We start from the raw sequence: 24,099 nt of genomic DNA, 5'->3' as shown, positions 1-24,099 counted from the left end.
AACCTCACAAAGTACTGGAAGTTCTGTGTTTTCTGCAATCCAGGGTTTTGAAAAGACATTTTCAGTTTCATTTGAAGCTTGTTAATTTGAAGGCTCACATGGATGTTGTGTCTTGTTTTGAGAAACTCTGACACTATCTGTTTTTATAATTAGGGGCAAAGGCAGGAGTTAGCCTAAAACACCCTTCTGTTGCACACCACCGTCCACTCAGTTTAGATTAAAGTCACGCTGACTCACTGACCTGCGATGTGCATTGATTTTGGAAAGATAACTAGTGGGTTATTGTAAAACATCCCAGCCCTAATATTTCATTTACTTATTCATTTTTTGCTAATTGATTAAACTCAATTTCTTTTCATTAGATTGAAGGTGCATTTTTGAGTATAATTCAATTATGTTCAGGGTTCCCACATATTGGTTGACATCAAATTTAAGGACTTTCCAGGATCAATTCCCTCAAATTCAAGGACAGAATATGCTGACACAGTTTAAGATGGGAGAGTAAGTACTTGTAAGAGCCGCCTCACCCATGGTGTCCACTTGTATTGATTTGCAGCACGCTCTGCATCCGGCCAAGTGATTGTCCTTGGGCTCTTGGACAAGCCAGGCTCTATAATTTTCTTTGGTGAGTCAGAGATTTTGGAATTTGCATTTCCCAGGCGTCACGTACAGTCAATTTGCTCTCTCTTGCTTGACGTTACTTGCTCATTGTTCTGCATGGAATCTCACGTCAGCGGCGGAGTGAGACAGTGGAAAGTAATTACAACTCGACATTTGACATCAAGCAATGCAGGGCGCATGATACAGTAGGTGGTGCCGTAACAAACAAGGTCACATCAGTGGCGGGAGATATTTACCTTAACTTCTTTCTTGCACAAAATTCAAGCACTTTCAATGACCCATGTCTATTTAGGGCAATTTCCCAAAACTTTCAAGGGCCTCAATCTTTCAAGGATTTCAAGGCCCCTGGGGAACCCTGATGTTGTTTATACATGGTTAATGCAGCAATAGAGATACTGATGAAAGAGACAATTGTATATGCTTTTTTTGTGATGGTCAAATTGGTTTTGCTTTGTTCCTGCCACATGTATGTGGCTTGTATATCTGTGCTGGTTGTTTCTGACATCTTCACCATTCTTAGTGGCGAGAGAGGAGTGCGGTATGACGTGCAGGAAGAAACCACGTCCATTAGAGCAACAGAGTATGCTGAATTTTTAATTGGTCGATTAGCATAATGTACAGAGGGGATGGGCATGGTGGGAAGCGGTGAATTATTCCTTCATTCGAGTGGAAAATGCAGAATTTCACGACTCCCCTGCCTCACCAGCTGCCTCCCTTCAATCACTGTGTCACTCAAACCTGCAGCCTTTAATTTTCTTAGTCAGGGCTGTAAATTACACTCCTGCTCTCTGTGTTTGTCTCTCCTCAGCCCGGGGCGCTCTCCATCCTGCTATGACAATGAAATTGTGATGATGAACCATGTCTACAAGGAGCGCTTCCCTAAGGTCGGCCTCGCAAACAAATACGCAAATGTAAACTGTGCATTTACACACACATCAAACATGCAGGGGAAACAATATACAAGCAGACAGTGACCTTCTTTTTTAGCTGCGCTAAGTGACTGCACTGCTTTAAGTATAAGTATGTTGCAGGCAAGTGTCTGCCATCGTCCCATCATCCTGTGCTCATTCACAGTGATGCAGAGTAGGTGCTAATGAGTCTTCCTAAAAACTACTGCACACTTTCCAGTATTGTCAGTGAATGTGCACTTTGCTGCGTCTCCACCATCATTACGAGGAGAATCATCATCAGCAGTTTCCTATGTTGGAAAAGTGTCAAGTGGAAACCTGAATTCTCTCAGCTTTATTTAGACTCCTTCACGTTTTTTCCCCCCTCTTGAATATGTTAATGTATTGCACACACCATACCCAAGTGAAGTGACTTTATCTGTATCCTACAGGTAGATGGCTGCAGTTGTAAGACATAGGCATCCTTTTGACACACATTTTACAGACTGCATAGCCAGCAACATTTGTCCTCTTTTACAAAAGCTGAGAGAAAGTTTGAAGATGTGTTCATCTCTGCGAATCAAACATCAATTGTCAGTGTTTATTTATGTAGCAAGAGTGTGTCTGTCTGCTTGTCTTCTTCTTCTAGTTCTAATAATAATTTATGGTAGGCTGCACACTGAAAGGTGTAATGCTGCCCTCCACAGTTTGAAGTTCTTCTTCTTTTTCATCTCCGTAGCTGCTTCTTTCTCTACCTCTTTCTATTTGTCTATCGTCAAAATGTGTGTGTCTGCCTATCCTTTTCTTCTTTTAATTCTAATTCTTCTAATTTAAGTTTGAAGTTCTGTATCACAGTTCTCATCCTGTCATCTCCTTAGTCTCATCCCGTTCATTGCAGTTCAAAGTTCTTCAAACTGTGGAGAGCAGCTGTGCAGCCTGTCGGAATTTCTAAGAAGAACTAATGCCCCAAACCTGTTACTTCGCTGCAAAATGCATTTAGAAGACAAAGGTTGAACAATTTACATTTAAACTAAATAAATTCACGTCACTTATGACATTTTGCTACAGTGAGAGTCACAAGGCTTTGGAGATTACACATGTTTGTTTAATTGTCAATATGAAAACTGAAAACCCACAGCAAGCAAAAATAAACATGAGTCTATGAGGACGAGGTTGAGGTTGCACTGTGAAAAAAGCACATGCTTGACATTTACATAAAAAGTACACCGTGTGAAAGAGGACAACATCTTCTACAAAACCTCTAAATTGTGTACTTGTGAAAGCTATGGGAGCTGAGAAAGAAGAAAGCTGAGAGAAAGTTATAATGAGTCCTCTCGCTGTTGCCTTTGATGTGCGTTCTATCTACCTTCCCTGCCTTTGAAATTCTGGCTTCACCCCATATTTGGATGTGCAACAAAATGAAATGTGTTCTTCCCCTCACTCACTCCCCCATCCCTCTACAATGCTTTGTGGAAATGGGTTTAGTTGTCTCTTTTTTTTGGAAAGCTGCTAGCAGACAGACAAAACAACAGATCCTGGTGAAAATGTAACCTCTGCCATGCAGGCCAAAAACAGGTATGCTTATCAAGCTGCCCGTGTGTGAGCTTTGGTACTTTACCAAGAAATTCCAAAGAATTCAAAAATGTCTTCCAATTAGCTTAGCTCTGGTGCCGTTCTGGAGCATCAGAACCTTGGTGCTTTCTGGCAAACCAGCCCACATACACACCACTTTAAATGGAACCAAAGTGGGAGGACGTAACTCTGCGTTACTCAGACAGTAAGTAAACACAACACTGGCAAAATCTCCATACTTCCTGCTGGAAAAACCAACATAGACCAGTATAGTTTCCATGCTGGTCCATGCTGGTCATGCTGTTTGACCAGCATAGACCGGCATAATGATGCTGGTGGACCAGCATAGACCAGCATAATGATGCTGGTGGACCAGCATAGACCAGCATAATGCTAGTTTGCTGGTCCCCAACATAGACCATCATTATGCTGGCCCAGCACCAAAACACAAACATTATGCTGGTTTTCTAGCAGGGGCTTCCTTTACTTTCCGCTCATCTTCACAAACCAGAATATGACACACCCACTGATGATGTCACGGTTTGCGTGGAAGAACCACTATATTTTGGGTCCAGCTGAGAACAACTGGTTCAGCCAACCGGTTCAAAATTAGGTTTGGGAACCCGGAACCGGCACAGAGCCCTGCCGGTGTGAAAGGGCTATGATTGTCTGTGTTTGCATTACTCTCTCAACACCAGTGTGACAATAACTGTTCACCCCTCTCCTGTCCATCAGGCCACAGCTCAGATGGAGGAGAGGCTGGCAGAGTTCATCCACATCTACTCCCCAGAAGGTGATCTGCCACTGGCTGATGGGGTCCTCAGTTTCATCCAACACCAGATAGCTGAGCTGTCCAGAGACTGCCTGGCCAAATCACGTGAGGGCCTTATTACCAGCATCTACTTCTGCGAACTGCAGGAGAACCTGGAGAAGCTGCTTAATGATGTAGGTTGTGGAGGTGGACGAGAGGTGAAGTCTGTCACTTCAGTTCAAACCCAACGTCTCACACACTGACCCTGTTTGTCTCCACCAGGCCTATGAGCGCTCAGAGAGTTCCGAACTCACCTTCGTCATTGAGCTGGTCAAAAAGCTCCTCATCATCATATCTCGTCCCGCCAGGCTCCTCGAGTGTTTGGTGAGTGTAACAACGCTCTCTAATAGCATATTCTGTGTTTTGTTAACCTCAAAATCAAGGCTCAGAGATTCCAAACACACACCAACATGGATCAAACATGCATCAATTGTGCATTTATTGAAATGAAGTTCAAGATTGTTTGTGTGCTCTCATTCGTTTGCCGGGAGAGACTCCCTGGGTCAATTCTTCAATGCTAAAATGGCATTTTGTGAATGTGATGAAGTGGAGTAGGCAGTCTACTCGGCAATCTGAAGGGATGAAAGACACGTTTTGCATGCATGCACTTTTGAAATGCTAATTGAGTTACAGCAGGGGAAGCTGTGCTGTTAACTCTTGAGGAGCACCATAACTGCAGAAAAGAAAGGAGTTACTGTTATTGTGTATCATACAATATGTTACACATACTGTAATTCATTCCTGATAGATAGTAATAGTAGATATTTATTTTTGATTAAGTGCTGAGGGTTTTATCTCATAACTTGGATTTTTTGTTGTTTTGTACTGATCTTCCCCACAATGATTTTTCTTTATGAGGACTCCAGAGATTCAGTCTTGAAAGAGAAAGAAGCTTTCATGGGTAAAAGTTGTATACAGAACCAGAACAATAGTTGGGACTAAAAATCAAGGTATCTTTGCCTTTGCTGCTTCAGCTCTGATCCCTCTTTATCTGTTTCCTGTCATTTCACACAATTTATGAAGATGCTATAATAAGTTGCTGGACTGTCTTTGTAAGCCTGCAGGGGAAACACATCTCATAAGCAGGAAGACTCAGGGAGAATTTGTCATTCTCTAACAACATTTGTAAAATGAGTGATGTCAAAGAGAATGGCAGCAACTGAGTCTGAAAGAAACTCCCTGATAACATCATGTCACACACTAGCTTTTAGACATCACATCAAAACCCAAGCAAGAGAAGTGGAAACACAGTAGGGTTTCAAATGCCATGCACTTACCTTAACCAATCAACAATTATTAACAATAAGTAATAAAACAGCAATTTGTGGAAGATGGCGGACCACGGTTTGGAGTAGACATGTTTGTAGGGAGCTCCACCTTCACAAAATTAATTTGCCTCACCTGAAAGATTTTGACTTAAAGTGTTTTGGATTTTGTTCTTGACAGGCAACACCCCCAAATGATTCCTTCTAAGAGCAGTGTGACCCTAAATAATCTTATACAGTCTCATAATTTGGTGGATATTTGGAGGCTTCTTAATCCCACAGGGAGAGATTTCTCCTATTTTTCAGCAGTTCATAAATCCTATTTGAGGATTGATTATTTCATATTAGATTCTAAATTACTGTCACAAATAGCAGACTGTACTTATAACAATATTCTCATACCAGATCATGCCCCAGTCTCTTTGAGGCTTAATTTGAATCATAAACGAGGAGAATTCACCTGGCGTCTAAATAACGCCTTACTGAAAGACAAGGAATTTTGCTCCTATCTTTCAAGCAAAGCAGCACACTGGTGAAGTTGATGATTCCATGCTTTGAGAGGCCATGATGGCAGATCTTAGGGGTCACATTATTTCCTATGAAGCGGCAGAGAGGAGAAAATCTAAAGAAAGGTTAACTGAAATAGATAATCAACTGACTAATCTGGAAGCGCTTTACAGGGAAAGTCATAAACCTGAGGCATTAAGGAAGATTACTGCATTAAAGTATGACTATATTTCTATACTGTCCAAGAATGCTGGCCCAAGTGAGGCAAAAGTATTTTGAGTTTGGTGGTAAACCCCAGAGATTACTTGCCCGCCAGTTAAGGCAATCTCAGGCCTCCAGGGCCATACATTCTATCTGGACGAATGGGGGGGCTCTCTTGACGGATCCTGGAAAAATTAATAAGTGTTTTGCTCATTTCTATGAGTGTATCTATCAGTCACAAGGTGAACCTGATCTTGGAGCGATGGAGGATTTTTTTGAGAATCTGGAATTGCTTTGTTTACCGGGAGAATCTTCTTCCTCACTGGATGCAGATTTGGATTTGAAATAAGGCAGCAGGGCCTGATGGATTTAGTGTTGACTTTTTTAAGGTATTTAGCCCTAAACTATCGCCTCTTATATTACGCATGTTTAAGCATTCAATGCTGAGCTCTAGGTTACCTCCAACTCTATATAGGGCTTCTTTCTTTCTTTCTTCCTTTCTTTTTCTTTCTGTCTTTCTTTCTGTTTCCTTTTTGTTTGTCTGTCTTTTGAAAAATAACAATAATAATAATAAAAAAAAAGTGATTTGTGTCATCCTGTCATGAAACGCACAGTATGAGTGTGTCATTTCTGACACGAGGGGCTTCTGAATCAAACAATAACAAAAGACCAAGTTTGATGATGTCGGAAAGCAGCATGGAGTCATGGGATGATTGTTTTCTTGTTGACTCATTTGGTTCCCCTGTGCTTTATGGGGAGAGCTTCGGCAGCAGAATACACAGCAAATGGCACCGAGTAGTCGTGATCCATTAGGGGCAAATGCACACAATAAAATGAAAAAACAACACACTGGTTAAGTAGTTGTATTGAATATTTCCTTCCTCACTTACTGTTTTATAGGAGGTTTTCCCCAGTAGTAGCAGAGATGGTTAAAGTCTGTTAATTTGAATAAAAAATAAAAACTTTGTACTTTTTATGCACAAGTTGAATCACGGGGGTTTCATTTTGTTTTGTTTTTATCAGTGTTTGGTCGACATTCACTCCAGGTCAGATAGTCATCATCTGCTCTATTTTTCACATGGGTTTAAAAATCCCAGGTATGCCCACTAATGTTAGTGTAAAAAGAGGCTATATAATATATTTTAAAATCAGGCTGCAGTCTCTGATGACATGAATGCCCCTGGAGTACTACACGACCAACCTGGAGGATCAGAGTGTGTTCACTTTCCACCAGTCAATACGATTAACACCCAGAGGAGAGGGGATAATTCCTTCATTCCTTTTTAATCAGTTCAATTCTTAATGGCAATTAACTAACTAAAGGTTAATAATTAACATCCATAAAATGCAGAACTGCAGTCTCTTCTCCTTCACCTTTTTCTGCACTTAGGTTTACCATGAACTAGGACTGGGCAAATATACAAATACAGTTGTGTGCAAAAGTTCTGAGATCATTGGCTTTTGGATTGGAATGATGATGATGATGATGAAAGTTGGTGTTACATATGACTAAGCTATCAGTGAGTTTAACAGCATGTGTGTGTAATGCTTAAGCATGTCTTGAATAAACCTGGTGTAATAGACCAGTTTCAACACAAAAAAAAGTACTTATCTTTCTTACTTTCTCTTTTTTAAACTGCTTACATGTTTCCCCTATTTTCCAATAAAGTAATTATATCGTGTGGTTATTAAAGCATTGTTGAAGCAACAAATCTAATGGTGGCCTTAGACATTTGCATAGTACTATATACTCTGCACTGCCTCCGATAATTGTACTGTCACCTTCAGCAGCATGAGATGTCGATGTATGAATGAATTCCTGGTGTTATGCACGTCATGGTTTAGATTATTCTGCTACAGTAGAATGAGCTCTCATTGCCACTCTAACTTTAAAGAATTCTCTCCACCTCCACTTTTCATTGTTCTTCTCAGCAGCAGCACATGTAACAGGCTGTAAATGTGTCCTTGGGATGTCGATGCATACAGAACATAACTCACTACAACTTACTTAGTAATAACAAAGTCTCTGTAGACAATAGAGACTCAGCAGTACCTGGATATCAGCTCACTGATTGATGGCCCCGATGTTCCTCATTGGTGCGGTTCCTCCTCGAGTGCCCGTGGCTCATCTTTCTGTTGCTAAGGCAACCGTCAGAAGAGGTCGATAGGGTCAGGCAGGATGTTGAGGGGACTTCAGATCCTCTTGGCCCTTAGCTCGGAGAGGAGAAGACAAGCAGATAAAATGTTGTCCAGGGCTGTAGAGTTCATTTAGCATTCAAGTCAGTTGTGAGGTCTGATTTGGTGAAAATGTCACGCCGTCGGAAGGCGTTAAGCGACACAAATATTATCCTGAAGCAGAGCATGCTATCAGACAGGCAGGTTAATGCCCTCCATCTCAATACCCTGGTTTTTCTGTGGTCTAGGGGAGCAGATATGAGTGAGTGGGGGAGGAAGGAAATGATCGTGGCTGCCCCAGGCTCCACTTTCTAATCAAAATGTTATTCCACCAGCAGGAATGAAAGTAAATCCCACAGGACAACACAAAAGGCTGCTTCACTGGAGCTGGAATTTTTTTTTTTTAATGTTTTCAAGAAAGCAATTTAAAGTTCTGAGGTGTATTAACACTGATTATATTTGTTTGACAGTCCCATAGAGGTGTTTGGTCAGTAATTTCCTGTAGGTTCAAATAAATTTGTGTTTTGTGATTTTTTTCAATTGAATTCGATTATACCATTTACTGTGATACATTGATGTAGTGCAACACACACACAACACAAAACAGTTAATCAGCATTCTTTCACTGTTAGCTCTTATCACATCACCCTGTTACTGCTTTACAATGATAGAAAACAACAACAAAGTCTTTTGAGATCAAAATCATTTTGAGACCAGGCAAAATAGCACACTAATGATGAAGAATGTAGAGAAATCGTCTTTCAAACCGCAGAAGTACAGACTATACAGATGCACAAAACAAAATACACCCCAAGGATAACATGCACATTCTTCGATGTCTAAAGGTTATTACATGACCGGCGCCACAAAGTTGGAAAAAGCTGCACTACCAAATTCCGAAATCGAGGATTCCTGGTAGAGCGGTCAATATTTTGTGAGTGACAAGACATTACGACATTAAGACATAAAGGGAATTCATTCTGTGTGGTTTGAATAATAAATTTAAGTTTGCCAATGTTGCTGTCTCGTTAGACTTAATGAAGGCCTGGAAACCAGATCTTAAAGTACACAGTGATGTTATGGGACAGTGAGTTGGATCTAAATGAGCGTCTACGCAGAGACAGTGTGCAAATAAATGATGTCCCCATGGTGTAGAACACTTACAGTAAGAGCACAGCCTGAACAAGTGTTCTTCTTCTTACTGCTACTTGCTCTGGGCTGGCAATACAAACTCAAAAGCTCAGTTTTCTTTGTCTTCATTAGTTTTTCCAATATGCACTTGACACGCACATGTGCACCTAACTCCAAGAAGCAGCTGCTGAGGGGACGAGTGCATCATCTGCATAAAGAGGCATTTACTGAAGGCATGCCACTCCAAATGTTGTTTAAATGTACCTAAATGTGAAAACTATAGAGGGGCTGGAATTGTTTCTTGGAGAACTCCCTTTGAATTAAATCATCTGCACATTCAAACCATCCTTCATGTGCAAGTTTGTCTCTGAGCCGCTCCATAGCTTTATCACATATAAAGACATCAGCTTTACTGAAAACCTGGCCAATTAGGATCAAGAAGATCTTGCAAATAAAGGGACAAATCTTTTATTTTCTAATCCCATATCAAACACCTCATCAGTAGCAAGTGTTTTGGTCGATTTTCTATTGTTTGTATCATGTGCCGATATGTCTCCCTGACTGCTCTTCAAAGTAATCGGCAGTAATAATTTTGCGGTGCTGCATGCACTATACTGTGTTCCCCCTTTCCCTTTGTTTTTTATTGGAGAACCTCTTATAGGTGCACCTAAAGTCTATATGTGACTTATTTTGCCTGCTTGCAGATCTTTCTCTGTGGCCGTTTAAGCTTTAAGATGTCTTCAATTATAGCTTTCTTTGGTTTTCTTTACTCTAATAACAGGAGTTCAACCCGGAGGAGTTTTACCATTTGCTGGAAGCAGCGGAGGATCACGCCAAGGAGGGACAACTGATGAAGGCAGACATCCCTCGGTACATCATCAGCCAGTTGGGGCTAACCAGGGACCCCTTGGAAGGTAAGAGAATTGCAGAGCCAGTTTTAGGTGAAGCATTCAGCATATAAATATTGTTACATAATTTCTGTTCGTACAGACCAAACAGAGGCAGAATGATAAAATAAAAAAAATCACTCATCCACTGCAGCTTTAAAAGCCTAGGACCTTGTTGCTATTGTGTTCTTCTCTGAGTCATAACTCAGTCAGATATAAACACAGAGAGCACATTCAGTGTGACATATACTTCTCAAGGATATATTATCTCCTGTGTCAATCACAAATAAATGTCTATAAATCTGGTGGGTTTTTTTCCACAGATTTATGGTCATTTTACAGCCTCGGGTAGATTGAAAAAAGAATTATGCTAATATTGTCATATTACTCATTTACTTTACCTGTTCAAACACAAATACTCTAAAGGAATGAGCCCAGGTTCTGTTTATACACTGACATTTACTCTGTATTGAAAAGCTGTGGACAAATCCTCATAGAGTAAAGCAGTGAAACTCCTGTCTATAAATCTAAAATTGTGTCCATGGGATGTAGGCTAATACGCCCCTTCTGCCTGAAGCTATCGATCAGCTTCACTGGATGTTCGGGAGTAGGACCTTTATGCTTTATGAGTCTGAAATGCTGGTTGATGGTGCAGTGGCATCACAGTCGTTCATTAATTGTCAAACCCTTAAGTCCCAGTCCAATCCATCAAGTGCATCATTAGCTTATGGACCCAGAAATGGCTCTTCAAAATAAATATCTGCAGTTTTGAATTAGAATTTTTGAATTCACGAAATATGTCAATAATATATCTTAAAGGAATACTTCACTGATTTGAATTTAGCTTTGTATTACTGGAATAGGGGTAGTATTTTTAGTAGTTTAGTTACGCTAACAGGACCAAGTGTCACTAGTAGTCCTACAGTATTAGCATAACTATTAGCAAAGATGCTAACACTGTTAGACACTGTTTACATTCTGGGAATTAGGTCCCGTCCCCCTACGAGTGGGTCTAAAAAAGTGTGGAATTAGCGTTGCAGTTTCAAGCCTCGGACCAATTAAGGCTCAGACGAAGTGTCACTGGTGGGCACGTAACAAAGTAAAGAATGAAGATGTTTCTCAACTCAGGGGAAACTGAGGTTGGGAAGCACTTTTTTTTTTTAAATACTACCCCTGTTCTAGTAATCCAAACCTAAATGCAAATTGGTGAAGTGTTCCTTTAACTCTTTCTCGGTTCATCCTTGCTGAAAATGTGCCACTTCACTCTCAGTCCTTTTCTTGTTTCCTCCCTGGAACTTTTTCAGCCCCCAACAGAAACCGACAGTATGGTCCTCATATCAGTTAAATTGAGTTAATATCGCCAGAATGACTCTGTAGATTCTAGTGCATTGTAGCTGCTGTCACAGACAGTCTTAAGGGCGCAAGGACATTGAAAACTAACTACCACGCCAATCAAGGAGGAAGGAAGTACAACTGTGAGGTGTGAGGAGAGCTAAAAGAGTCAAGAATATTTTATGTGAAGAACCTGTTTTATAAGGCTAATGCTACGTTTTATTTCTGCGATGTGTTGCACGATAGCACTTTTAATAAATTTGAGCATCTTGACAATTTTAATCTTCTCACAGCAATGTGGGAGGATTAGTGTTAGAATCTCACATCCTTTTTTTTGTCTCTGCATTTCGCTGTTAACTAACATGTTTCCCAGCAGAAATTGTGAGTCTTGACAGCTATGACAGCGAGGGTCCACATACCCCAGAGACGGATGACTCAGCGGAGGTGAGAACCCAATACGCACCAATAGATTTTTGTTTACGTGAATTCTTATACAGTATGTACCCATTTTTGCACCAACACACTTTTACACTCATTTCACCAGGGAAAGGGGAGAGTCCTCAATCCGTGTGAAGAAGATTTTCAGACCATCAAACTAATCAGCAATGGAGCTTATGGGTAAGCAACACAGTGATACCTCATAGATCTTTTATACAAACTTAATTACATCAAACTGAGCTCAGTTGTCATCTGCCCCCGCTGTCTGTTCCTTGATACTTACCCTGCTCCGTCCTGTGTTCCTCTGACTCTCCTTTGTTCCAGTGCTGTCTACCTGGTGCGGCACAGGGAGACACGTCAGCGTTTTGCCATGAAAAAGATTAACAAGCAGAATACGATTCTGAGGAACCAGATACAGCAGGCGTTTGTAGAGAGGGACATCCTCACCTTTGCAGAGAACCCCTTTGTCGTCTCTATGTTCTGCTCCTTTGAAACACGGCGACACCTCTGCATGGTCATGGAATATGTTGAGGGTAAGGGAGGAAGGTTTGCTTTACAGTAAAGGTTAAGCCATATTGAAAGAATGTTGATCATTAATAAAGCCTCTCTGAATCATTGACTTCATTTGTTGGAGGAAATGATCAGGTTACTATCTGGTTTGTATAATAACAGTTCTTTCAAGGCTCTTCTCACAGGCTTCTAATACCTGACTTGGCACTTCTCAAGTACTGGAAAATATTTTTTCCCTACACAGTTTGTTTAGCTTGTTGTGGGAGTGAACTTTTTTAATGTTGTTTAATAAATGGTTGTTTAAATCTAATTGCACATGCAAGGTTCTTTCAGTTCTCTATTTTGGGACCCATCTGTTTAACATCTGTCTGTTCCCACATGATAAGATTATATCAAGTATTCCTTTAAGCTGTAGGAGCGCTTATGTCACTTATATTTGCTGTTAGTGCGCACAGTCACAGTGGTGTGTATTTTACTCTAATGATGACGCTGCTAAAGGTGGATTACACTGAATAAAGATGAATTTCAGGCCAAAAAAAGAGAAGCATTACATGTACTTATTCAAAAGTGCAGGTAATTAAATAAAATAAGAGTGTGGGGTGCTCAGTTTTCCTGTCAAAACTATGACATTTGGCAAAAAATGGCTTTCTCAGTAATAACATGGTGTTTCTGTGTTTGTAGGTGGTGACTGTGCCACTTTGTTGAAGAACATCGGAGCTCTGCCTGTGGAGCTGGCGAGGATGTACTTTGCTGAGACTGTTTTAGCCCTCGAGTACCTGCACAACTATGGCATTGTCCACAGAGACCTCAAACCTGACAAGTGAGTTTCAATAGCGGGGCTTTTAATATTTTTAGTGACTGAGTGTCACGTAAAAGGGGAACCTTGATATTATGAGGAAATGACCACCTGGCAGGGGTCACATAGAGCTCTTGTTTAGTGTTTCGGCTCATTGTTTTGGTTTTACTGCCCACAACTTCATTCAGATTAGAAGTTTTAGCAGGAAAAAAGAGACTCTGATGGGCACAATTTGCACTACATGCCACCGAAACACAGCCAAAGCAGCCAAATATATTATACTATTTAACTGCCACAGGGGTCAGTGAAGATCAGAGACTTTAAATTCATCATGTGGCCAGAAACACTTGATCATTTGTGATTCCTGAACTGGACAACTGTTTGCTAATGTGCTCACCATATAGTAATTAGGGATGGGAATCGTTATGGGTCTTATTTTGGTCACCGGATCGGATATCGGACAGATATTTGTGTAAATCCAAAAATCAAATATGTTGCATGCTTCACTATGCACTGTATGACTGTAAAAATGTAAATAAATATCAGCAAAAGCATTTAGCATTTATTCATGTTTGGGCTGTTTATTACAACAATATTTGTTACACAGTTGGAGAATTATGTCTTTGAAATGACTCAGCACAAATGTGTTGTTAACAGCTTCATAGTTCAAGGAGAACATACTTGTGGACAGTTGCTTTTACAAAGTCTGTACCATGTATTTAGTCAATGGCATTTAGGTTTTCAGACTGCTATTCTCAAGATCTAGCAGTTTTAAAACCTCAAATAGGAAACAATAATCACACACTGATACAATTGAAACACACTGTTTTCTCTCCCCTTATAGTCTCCTGATCACCTCCATGGGCCACATCAAGCTCACAGACTTTGGCTTGTCGAAGATCGGCCTCATGAGTCTAACCACTAACCTATATGAGGGACACATTGAAAAAGATGCCAGAGAGTTCCTGGACAAGCAGGTAGAGTTCCTGTTACCTAGAAATAGCATGTGTGACAGATTTGTGGGCAGTAAATGCTGCACTGTAGCAGTCTACTAGTAATTGTGATTTCTGGCCGCTCTGTTTGTATATGTCTGTCATTGTGTTGTATTGTTACAAAACAAATAGCCTGATGGGGGTCATAGTTTTTACTAACAATATCATAAAGCCCTCTGTGATTTTACTGTGATGTCACACCATTTTCTGGATGATTATTTGATGTCAATGAGCCAGAAAATGCAGCTTAAAGTAAATGTAGGATCAAGTTAAGGGTCGAGGTCTCGGCAACTGCTCATTTAAAAAACTTTACAGACTTTGAAATCGATCAGGTAGAATATCGAAGGACAGACAGATAAAAAGAAAGACATGTATTATTTATTATTAGAGTTCTCAGACTGATCATATCGTGGCTGAGAAGACAGCTGCCATTACCAGCAGCTTTCAGTTTTCTTAAGTCATGCATGCCAATCTGCTAAGTCATCCGGCAAAATCAATACTCTCTAAATAAAGACACAGCATTACAAGGCTTGGTGTGTTGCCTGCATTATTCACGAATGCTCGCCCTCTCCATCCTAATCCCATTTAACTATCATAGTTTTTAATGCGGTGATTTACAGCAGTGCAATTGGCCCACGTGTTCTCCAGCTCTTTTAGGTGGGAGCAGGTATCTGTTTGCCTTTGTCTGCCAGTAATCAACTCACTTCTTTTTGCGGGTTTTTCTTGTTCAGTTAGCATCATAGATAACTGACAAACAACGCCATACACATTTGTTCTCACACTAACGCTGGTGCAATCATTTACATTTTCTTTCATTCCTCACAAATGTCACATATTGTTGTTATTGTGAGTGAAACCTTGCATTTGAAGAAATATAAAACAGAGGTGAACAACTGAAGGCACATGTAGTTTCCATTTTCACTGCCTCTTTTATTAATGACACAAACAAAGTAAGCTGCAGGTCTGAATAAGCCTAATGCTTCTTAACAAAAGTGATAGTTGTGTTTGATGACTTGGGTCTGTCAAATTTTTGTCCACACAGGTATGCGGTACTCCAGAGTACATTGCGCCGGAGGTGATTCTCCGTCAGGGCTATGGAAAACCAGTGGACTGGTGGGCCATGGGCATTATCCTCTATGAGTTCCTGCTGGGCTGTGTGCCTTTCTTTGGAGACACTCCTGAGGAGCTGTTTGGACAGGTTATAACAGGTAAGGAAACTTTAATCTTACATATTTTTTTCTGAAAGAAATTGAAGGGAGCTCAAATAACACAGGCCTCCACCAAGGAAGAGAGTGGAAAAAGGCCAGCCAGTCAATTTGGATCTGTTGCAAAGGGTATCGGATTCTTCCTTGGGTCATTACTGACCCCTCTAGAAAATTTCATGGAAATCAGATCAATTTCTAGCAACCAACAGCAATGAAAACATTGCCCCTGTGGTGGTGATACTGCATTACTAGGAATTAAAAGAAAAGCACACATTTTGTTCACATTCTCTCTTATAATAACCCTTAACCAGTGGTGATTGCTCTAAGACAGCAAGGGAAGCTCAGCTTCCTCTAAAATGTTGTCAAGTATGTACTGTGTTGTATTTACATTTCAATAATAATTATATTATATTATAACGTGTCACTAGTTTGTTCAGAATCAGCTGTATATCACGGATGACGGATTGTCTTACGTGATTTTCGTATTCCTGTAGCAGCCTCCACATTAAAACCACTTGAAGCTCAGCTTTAACTCTTCTCTATGGGACGACACAGAAAATGTTTTTTTTTCACTGTGGTGAGCTTGACGGTGATTGGACAAATGTGGCAAAAACATCACTTCCGGGGAAGCTCAGCTTCTCTCTGAGTCAATGGAGCAGTCGGCCTCTGCATGATGATTGGAGGAAGTGTCTAAAAGGCGGAACCAGTTAATGATTGACAGATTTGTAGAAACATACATGACAGCGGAGCCTTTTCTGCCTCAGGCCTGTGTGTATTTTGCAAGGGAAGAGTGTAGACAAACAGCTGGTCGTTGTGTGTTATTTTTTACCATTTTCATTTGTACATATGCACTATAAATTAAAACAGTTTTATAGCATTTTAGTTTTATAATTATCTAATTTCAATGTTCTAGTTGTTCGTTTGCAGACTTTATGTAAAAATACCGGCCTGAAATTAGCTTCCCCTGTTTCAAAGATCACAGACCGCCACTGTCTTCAAGAAATGGATGAATAAGTCACCATATACATTTTTCCATGTTAAACATTTTTTCACCTCTCATATTCAGTCACTCTGGCCTTTTGCTGTCTCTTTGTTGACTCTTTGTTGTCGTCTCTGTTAAGACAATGTAGTTTGGCCAGAAGGTGATGACGCCCTGCCTGCAGACGCCCAGGCTTTCATATCTGCTCTGCTGCAGACAAACCCTCTTGTGAGGTTGGGCACAGGTACTAACTTCTGCACTTACTTGACATCAGACCATCTGCTGCTGTTTGGCAACTAACTACTATAGAAGGAGGATCAAGATAGCATAAAGATGAATATTACATTTTTTCCAAATATGCTTATTTGTAGTCTAGTAGGCTGTTAAATGACTAGTTACCTCAGCTTAAGTTATTTACTGGACAACAAGAATTTGTGGATTCAAGGAGTTTTGCTCCTTGTTATATCCTGCTGCTGTGCTAAATGAACTTTCTCACCATATCTTTAATTTTACAGAACAAATGTGAAAAAAGTATTGATCTTCTCATCTTTAAATGAACGGGTGTATATTGTAAAATTAATGTTTCCATTAGTGAGAATGTTTCTGTATATTTAACCCAGATTATGAATTCACTTTATGAAATCAATTCTGTATTCAACTGTTTTCTACAATAGACCCCAACTGATATGGATTTGTATAAGCAGATTCTGATACTGTGAATTAAAAATATTTCTGATATGTTATATCAGGTAACATATATATTGTAAGATAAATAAATAAATAAATAAATAAATACAGCAAATACACAGAACATGAACTAAGTAACAGTTAACAGAAATGCCAATGTTTTCTCCATTGTAAACATTGCAAGGATCATTCTACACATCTTTAAAAAAAAAAAAAAGTTAAAATGCTTAATGGCACCATTTTCAACAACTGCTTTGTTAAATCATATAAAAAGTCAGTGAACTGATGAATCGTCCCTGTTTATGGCATGAAGCTAACTAGCTGTGTTGTTTCGTGCCCCTGCCACAAGGTGGAGCATTTGAGGTGAAGCAGCACCCATTCTTCACTGAGCTGGACTGGAACAGTTTGCTGAGACAGAAGGCGGAATTCATCCCTCACCTGGAGTCAGAGGAGGACACCAGCTACTTTGACAGTACGTGGGTCTGGATTTATGTTTCTGTAAAGTGCAGCAGCTACATCAATATTAGGTTTATGGGGTGTACAATAACATTCTGACACCGACATTCTAGTCAGAAATGCACATTTCTCTTTGAAGTGACAGCTCTTATATTTCATGGCCTCACTCTGTCCTCCGCCAGCCCGTTCGGATCGTTATCACCACATCAATACATATGACGAGGATGACACCAATGATGACGAGCCGGTGGAGATCAGACAGTTTTCCTCCTGTTCTCCTCGCTTCAGCAAGGTCTGCCTCTTTCTTTCTTCTGTGCATCCTTTCCTTTTTCGTGACTCTTTTGCTCTCTCTCTTTTTCATTTAAATATCTTTTTGGTCCCTCTTTCTCGCTGTTGAAATAATTGTCACATAGAATCACACTTTGCACACGTGAACATGTGATGTGTGACAGGAATAGACGAAGAAGGGAAGTCTCTTTGATGGGTAAAATGAGGTCTTACCACCTTTCAAGCCATGGTCTCACTTAACATTTCTTTGTGTTTAACAACTCAGATAATCTTTCAACTCTATTTTCATCCGCCCTGTAGTGCCACATCTCACCATTATGTTCCTTCTGTCACACCTCCCTTGACTGTCCTCACTCCAGCTTCCAGATTCCTGTGGAACTGCAATGATTATTTGACCCATTTACTACTTATATCATATAAAAATGATCACCAATTACCTTGATAATGAAAAAACTAGCTTGTCTCAGGTTCAGTGTGAGGGTCTTCTACCTCTCGTAGTTACAGATATTTGCTGTTCAGATAAAATAAGATGATAATGTTTAACATAACTTATAATATGACATTTTATAGTGTCGGAAAAAGTACAATTCAACATTTAAAATGAGAGCAAATAACATTTTCAAGACGATGAAAGACACAAAACAAACATGATATATTACTTAGTTTCAGGGTCTGACTGTTAACATTATTTTGGATTTTCCTGCTGTGAAGACAGCTGGATCTTCCCCTGTTTCCATGGTGCACTGCTGAATATTCTGTAGTCTTCCTTCAGCAGAACTCGTCTTGTTGTCCTCCCCCACAGCTTAGCTTTCCTTTGTTACTCTGCACATAATGAGTATTTTTCAGATCCAATGTGTGCATCTTCTTCTTTGTAGACGTGTCAGTGCTCACATGCATGCTTAGTAATGACATAGAAGCATGGAGGTTATTTTTCCAATAGAGTAGGTCACAGTGCTTGTGTCCTCTTTGGTCTGTGTGTGCTCCCTGTTATTTATCATGTAATCATGATAGCAAGAGCGGTTTGATCAATATGCAGCTGAGACTTGTGTGTAGCCTAAAGCAACTGTGGTGGGGAGGAGAGCAACACCTTTATATTACCAAAACAACTACTATAAATAAACTTGCAATACTGTAGTTTGTTATCCTTAGCATTCCTTCTTTACTGTCTTTTTTACATTAAACAAACCTCATTCAGTGTTATGCTAGATATTTTTAACAATCTGGCATCCTATTTACAACTGGTGCTTGATAAATACCCGATATTAGACTCATCTATTGATATTACATAATATTGACAAAGGCTAATGAATGATGTGGGCTGTGAAAGCCAATGTGGATTTTTTTATTTTTAGATGCAAGCTGCCGGTAGCAGTATATTGTGCCAATATTTAAATTTGGACCGTTTACATGACAAAAGGTTAAAAATAAATTGGCAGTCGAACATTCTACTTGTTGTGGTATACATTTGTAAAATATTATACGCCAGTAGAATTGTAAGCTTGTTCAGGTAGAAGAAAGTTTTGTGGCAACAGCAGACGAGAAAAAGCCAAGTGCCAAACAGTATTACCTGGTCATTATTGTTAAAGTGGAGATTAAAATCACTGCCAGCAACATTTTCTTTAGCAAGGAAATCACAATGAAAGTTAAACTCACCCACAGACCATTATCCTTTTTTTTTTTGCATTATCCTTGTCAAAGTCTACATTTAATCTACATTACCAACAATGCAACAGTGCTGACAGCTCGCAAATTTGAGCGCATTATGCTTGACGTGACTAACGTAGCCTCCAGCCACAGCCGACTGGACTTATTGTATTATTTTAAATCTCCTAAATCACTTAAGTCAATTTGTCAGATTTCACTGAACTCCCTCTGAAGTTTAAAAAGGCTTTATACAACTTAAAAAATACGGGTTTATATTAAATAAGAATTACGGGTTTCAAAAAAGTGATTTAATGAGCGTTTTTTATCATCATCATTATTATTATTATTATTATTATTATTATTATTATTTCAGCCATAAACACTCTTGTTTTAAACACCTGCATAAACACCTGCATTTTTGTTCCCATTGCTTTTCTTTCCTTTTTTATCACATGGACTTTTTATTGTGAATAGCAACTTTTATTGCATTTTTTTTATATGTCTCTTCTGTGGCGCATAACAACCGATCGATGCATATTTTCATATATCCAAAATACATACCAGTAAAAAGAAATCACGGTAAACAAATGACTGTAACACACACTCTCCCCAGTAACTATTTACCAAGCTATTAATAGCAGCTAACTGATCAAGTGATTATTATTAATCGGACCGTGTCCCTCTGCAGGTTTACAGCAGCATGGAGCATCTGTCTCAGCTGGAGCAGAAAGCTACGACCTCGGTGCCCCGTCGGGAGCACAAGGGCCCACGGGATGACAAGGTGACCAAGAGAGAGAGCCTGGGCAGCATGAGGGACAAGGGCTGGAGGACTGGATCACCTGAGATGTGAGTGAGGAATAATAGAGACAGTCATGATTTTACCACATATTTGTAGGACTGGCGCCAGTTGTTGTCAATATGTTTGTATAAAATGAGGCTGAAGGTTTGCTGTCACCTTATGCCTCACTGTCAGGTCCTGCCTATGTTTTAATGACGTTTCTTTACCTATTCATGTGTTTTAGAGCAGGTCCAGTACAAGGTTATAATAGTTTTGGTTTTTCATTAGTTTTAGTTTTGACTTTTTGTTTTTAAAATTGGTTCATTTTAATTTGTTTTTAGAGCGGGTTTGCTAGTTTTTATTAGTTTGTATTTATAGTATTAGTGTTGGTTTTTTGTAATATGGAGTATTTGCCAGGTGCAAGGTTCAAAAAGGTGATAATAATAAGTTTTGTGTCTCAAATACAACTTTTCAAAACTGCCGGCAGAGGAAAACATAAATACACGTCACATGAACCCAAAATGATTATGTGTGAAATGAATTTATAAAGACGAAAACTAAGCAGATTTTCACTACGATTTTAGTTTTAGCACAATTCAGTTTCAGTTAGACTCTAATGTTTTTTTCAATTTTAGTTGTTGTTATTTTCTTAGTTTTTATTAACTGTAATAACCTTGGTCAAGTATTCTGTTGCATTTGTCGTATGTGGATTATATATTGTGAGCCGTATGTTGTCTCTGTCGTGCTGTGATTTTTTCAGTGGATAAATTCTACTTCATATTAGGTTGAAAATTAGAGGGGGGATTTCTTTGGATTTAGTTTCAGCTCAGGGAATGAAAATGAACACTTTGATCCGTGATCTACATTCAGTAAACACAATTCTGCTCTGTTGTTACTCATGTCATGCAGCAGCTTAGACAGGGTGCAGCCTGTTGAGGTCACACATTATTCACTAATTCATTTTTCTGATTTAGAGCATAGAGCAAAATCAGATTGCCATCACTTCTCATAACTCAGTTTTACGTCAGCCTTTAGGAAACATATGACAGTCCCTGTATGTTCCTATTTAAGGTGAAATTATTCGTTCATACTCTCTGCGTTCATCATGGATTGAATCTTTTGATAAGGTGGAGGCAATTTATTACCTTACATATCGGATTTTCCCTTCTTCCATGTCAAGTAAGAATTATCTGTATCATCTCTCCAGGCATGATTCATTTGCTGCTGCTGCTCATTACAAAAAAATTGACAGTATTTCCATGACTCATCATCTTGTCATACATGAACATGCAGATATGTTAAGATGCCGCACGTAATAATTATTAAAAATGCTGATGTTAACTCTTATCTCAAAGCACTGCTGTGCCCAACGACTTGTCAGATAAAGGAATCTTATAGAGTGGACATGTTGTGACTGTTTCCATGTCTTCCTCCTGCAGGAAACGCCTGTCCTACTCAGAGTCCCTCTGCATGGAGGGCGATTCGAGCCCTCCCCTTGGTGCTCGGCGACGCTTCTCAGCACTGATGGATACACATCGCTTTGCCTCACCCCTAGAGGGTGAGTCAGACTTCCTGTCACGTCAGGCCCCCATCAAGGTCCGCGGAACCTCGCTGGACGGGACCAGTGTCCCAACACCGGGTCTCCTGGAACAGAAGGCCAGTCTGAAAGAGATAAATGGAGCAGGTGAGTTGCTGTTAGTGGTCTCCCAGGTAGCGAGGGCATAGGAAAGGAAAGAAATAAGAGACAACACTAGTGAAAGTGATAAAGAATTAATGGTAGGAGCATAGGAGGTGAAATAGCAGCATGTGATACCTAATTAAAAGGTTAGTGCTGTGCCAGTGCACCGCTGGACTATTGTTATCACATGCTATTTTCACCTCTCAAGTGCTGTTTAAAGCTTAAATAACTGTAATTTACATATGACCGTACATCTTCACAGACAAGCCCCCCAGGCCTGGAGAGACACCAGGCATTACTACGGCAGTCACCACATCATCCTCAGGTCCTGTAGTAACTGGCCGTGATGTGATGACCCCTCTGTATGACCCACTGGGGCCGCGGGCCACCAATGACCTGGTGCTCCGCAGGGCACGCCACCAACAAATGTCTGGTGATGGAGAGAAACGCAACTCCAGAGGTGGCAACAAGGTCATAAAATCAGCCTCTGCAACGGCCCTGTCTGTCATTATACCGTCAGGTAAGATGCACAAGGAGAGATTAAACTTAGATCTTTCAGGGGCCGTTCACATGCAGCATCTGAAAACACTTTTATGTATGCAAGAAACCATAGATATTTCCAGCTATAGCACGACCAAAACATGGGAGCTGCTGAGATGACTGATGTTGCTGCAGCTTCACTGAATTCATTCATGCATTAATGCCTTTGTACACATGACTGACGTGCATCTTCAGTAAAAAAAAAATGTATTTGTGCCAGCAAAAGATGCTGCATGTGAACGGCCCCTTAGGAAACAGTAATTTGTCATTCACTTATATGGTATCTGATTTCTCTCCCTCCACCGTTTCTGCAACTAGTGGAGCAGCATGGCGGCTTCTCTCCGCTGGCCAGCCCCATGTCTCCCCACTCTTTTTCCTCCAACCCTTCGTCTCGTGACTCGTCACCAAACAGAGACTTCTGCCCGGCAGTCAGCGTGCTGCGCCCCCCCATCACTATCCATCGCTCTGGAAAGAAGTACGGTTTCACCCTTAGGGCCATCAGGGTCTACATTGGAGACAGTGACATCTACAGCGTGCATCATATTGTTTGGGTAGGAACTTTGTCGTAGCATATGTCTCTGTGGTGGTGGTGGTGTGGTGGTGGTGAGCTGAAGTCACTGACTACACGGATTGTGTATGCTACATGCATCTGTGGGTGCATTTTTAAACGTAGCAAACAGTGAATTCTACAACAGTTCAAAAGAAGAAATCCTTTGATACGTGTCACTTTTCCTCACTCTGGATGTTTTGTGTGGTGGCAGCATGTGGAGGACGGCGGTCCTGCCCAGGAAGCTGGTCTCTGTGCTGGTGACCTCATCACTCACGTTAATGGAGAGCCTGTCCATGGTCTGGTTCACACTGAAGTGGTGGAGCTTATCCTCAAGGTAAGAACCAGCTTTTTTAATTTTTTCAATTTTAACACTTGCACTGGGAATATTTTTTTCTCCTACTTTGTGTTCTGTGAGATCATAAATTGTTGATTCTAATAAATATAAATAAGTGGAGTTTTCATTTAATGTCACTGTTCTGTGCAGAGTGGTAACAAGGTGACAGTGACAACTACACCTTTCGAGAACACCTCCATTAAAGTGGGACCTGCAAGGAAGGCCAGTTACAAGTGCAAGATGGCTCGACGAAACAAAAGGACCATGGCCAAAGACAGCCAGGACAGGTAGGACCAATCAGTACCTTACTGTAATGCACAGTAACCTTTGCATTTTTTCATGTGCCTTTATATTTGTTGATAATACCAATTCAAGAGCCAGTAGTTTTGCATGTCTTTACCCTTTGTTCATATTTGCATGTACAGTGATGATTAGTTTCTGTTGATTTTGGTTCAGTAAAAAAAAAAAGTCCCTTTTCACAGTGTCCATTCTGTCCCAGAGTTTCTCCGCTAAAAATGATTTTGAAAGTCAATTAATAGGTTAAAGTTTATTGTTTGTGTACTAAAAATCTTCCTTTGTCACTCACTCTTTTCATTCTCTCTTTATCCTGTAGTAAGAAGCGTAGCTCCTTGTTCCGTAAGATCACAAAACAGTCCAACCTGTTACACACCAGCCGCAGCCTGTCCTCTTTGAATCGCTCTCTGTCCTCCAGTGAGAGTCTTCCTTGCTCCCCAACTCACAGTCTGTCTGCAAGGTCTCCGACTCAGGGCTACCGTTCCACCCCTGAGCCGTCATACTTGGGTAGGACACTGGCACTTTATGTTTAAAACACTGT

The 24,099-nt window shown here is 40.3% G+C and overlaps 1 protein-coding gene across 6 annotated transcripts in view; it reads left to right on the top strand.

Annotated features, from left to right (window-relative positions):
- LOC131466919 (microtubule-associated serine/threonine-protein kinase 1-like) overlaps nt 1-24,099 on the top strand; it is a 65,734-nt gene that overhangs the window by 36,918 nt on the left and 4,717 nt on the right. For 3 of the 6 annotated variants that reach the window (XM_058640515.1, XM_058640513.1, XM_058640516.1), the window contains 20 exons: nt 1,430-1,505; nt 3,816-4,025; nt 4,114-4,215; nt 9,952-10,084; nt 11,763-11,833; nt 11,934-12,007; nt 12,152-12,360; nt 13,019-13,157; nt 13,978-14,110; nt 15,168-15,333; nt 16,452-16,553; nt 17,346-17,468; nt 17,635-17,744; nt 20,073-20,230; nt 21,602-21,846; nt 22,103-22,360; nt 22,699-22,931; nt 23,142-23,264; nt 23,415-23,551; nt 23,878-24,065. In XM_058640515.1, the coding sequence (XP_058496498.1) occupies nt 1,430-1,505; nt 3,816-4,025; nt 4,114-4,215; nt 9,952-10,084; nt 11,763-11,833; nt 11,934-12,007; nt 12,152-12,360; nt 13,019-13,157; nt 13,978-14,110; nt 15,168-15,333; nt 16,452-16,553; nt 17,346-17,468; nt 17,635-17,744; nt 20,073-20,230; nt 21,602-21,846; nt 22,103-22,360; nt 22,699-22,931; nt 23,142-23,264; nt 23,415-23,551; nt 23,878-24,065 (2,990 nt within the window). The other 3 variants (XM_058640518.1, XM_058640514.1, XM_058640517.1) reach the window with 3 other exon arrangements.

Source organism: Solea solea, chromosome 10 (genome assembly GCF_958295425.1).
Source record: "Solea solea chromosome 10, fSolSol10.1, whole genome shotgun sequence".
NCBI classification, from domain to species: Eukaryota; Metazoa; Chordata; class Actinopteri; order Pleuronectiformes; family Soleidae; genus Solea; species Solea solea.
The sequence above is the reverse complement of the archived record's forward strand: the minus strand, read 5'-3'. Positions and strand labels throughout refer to the sequence as shown.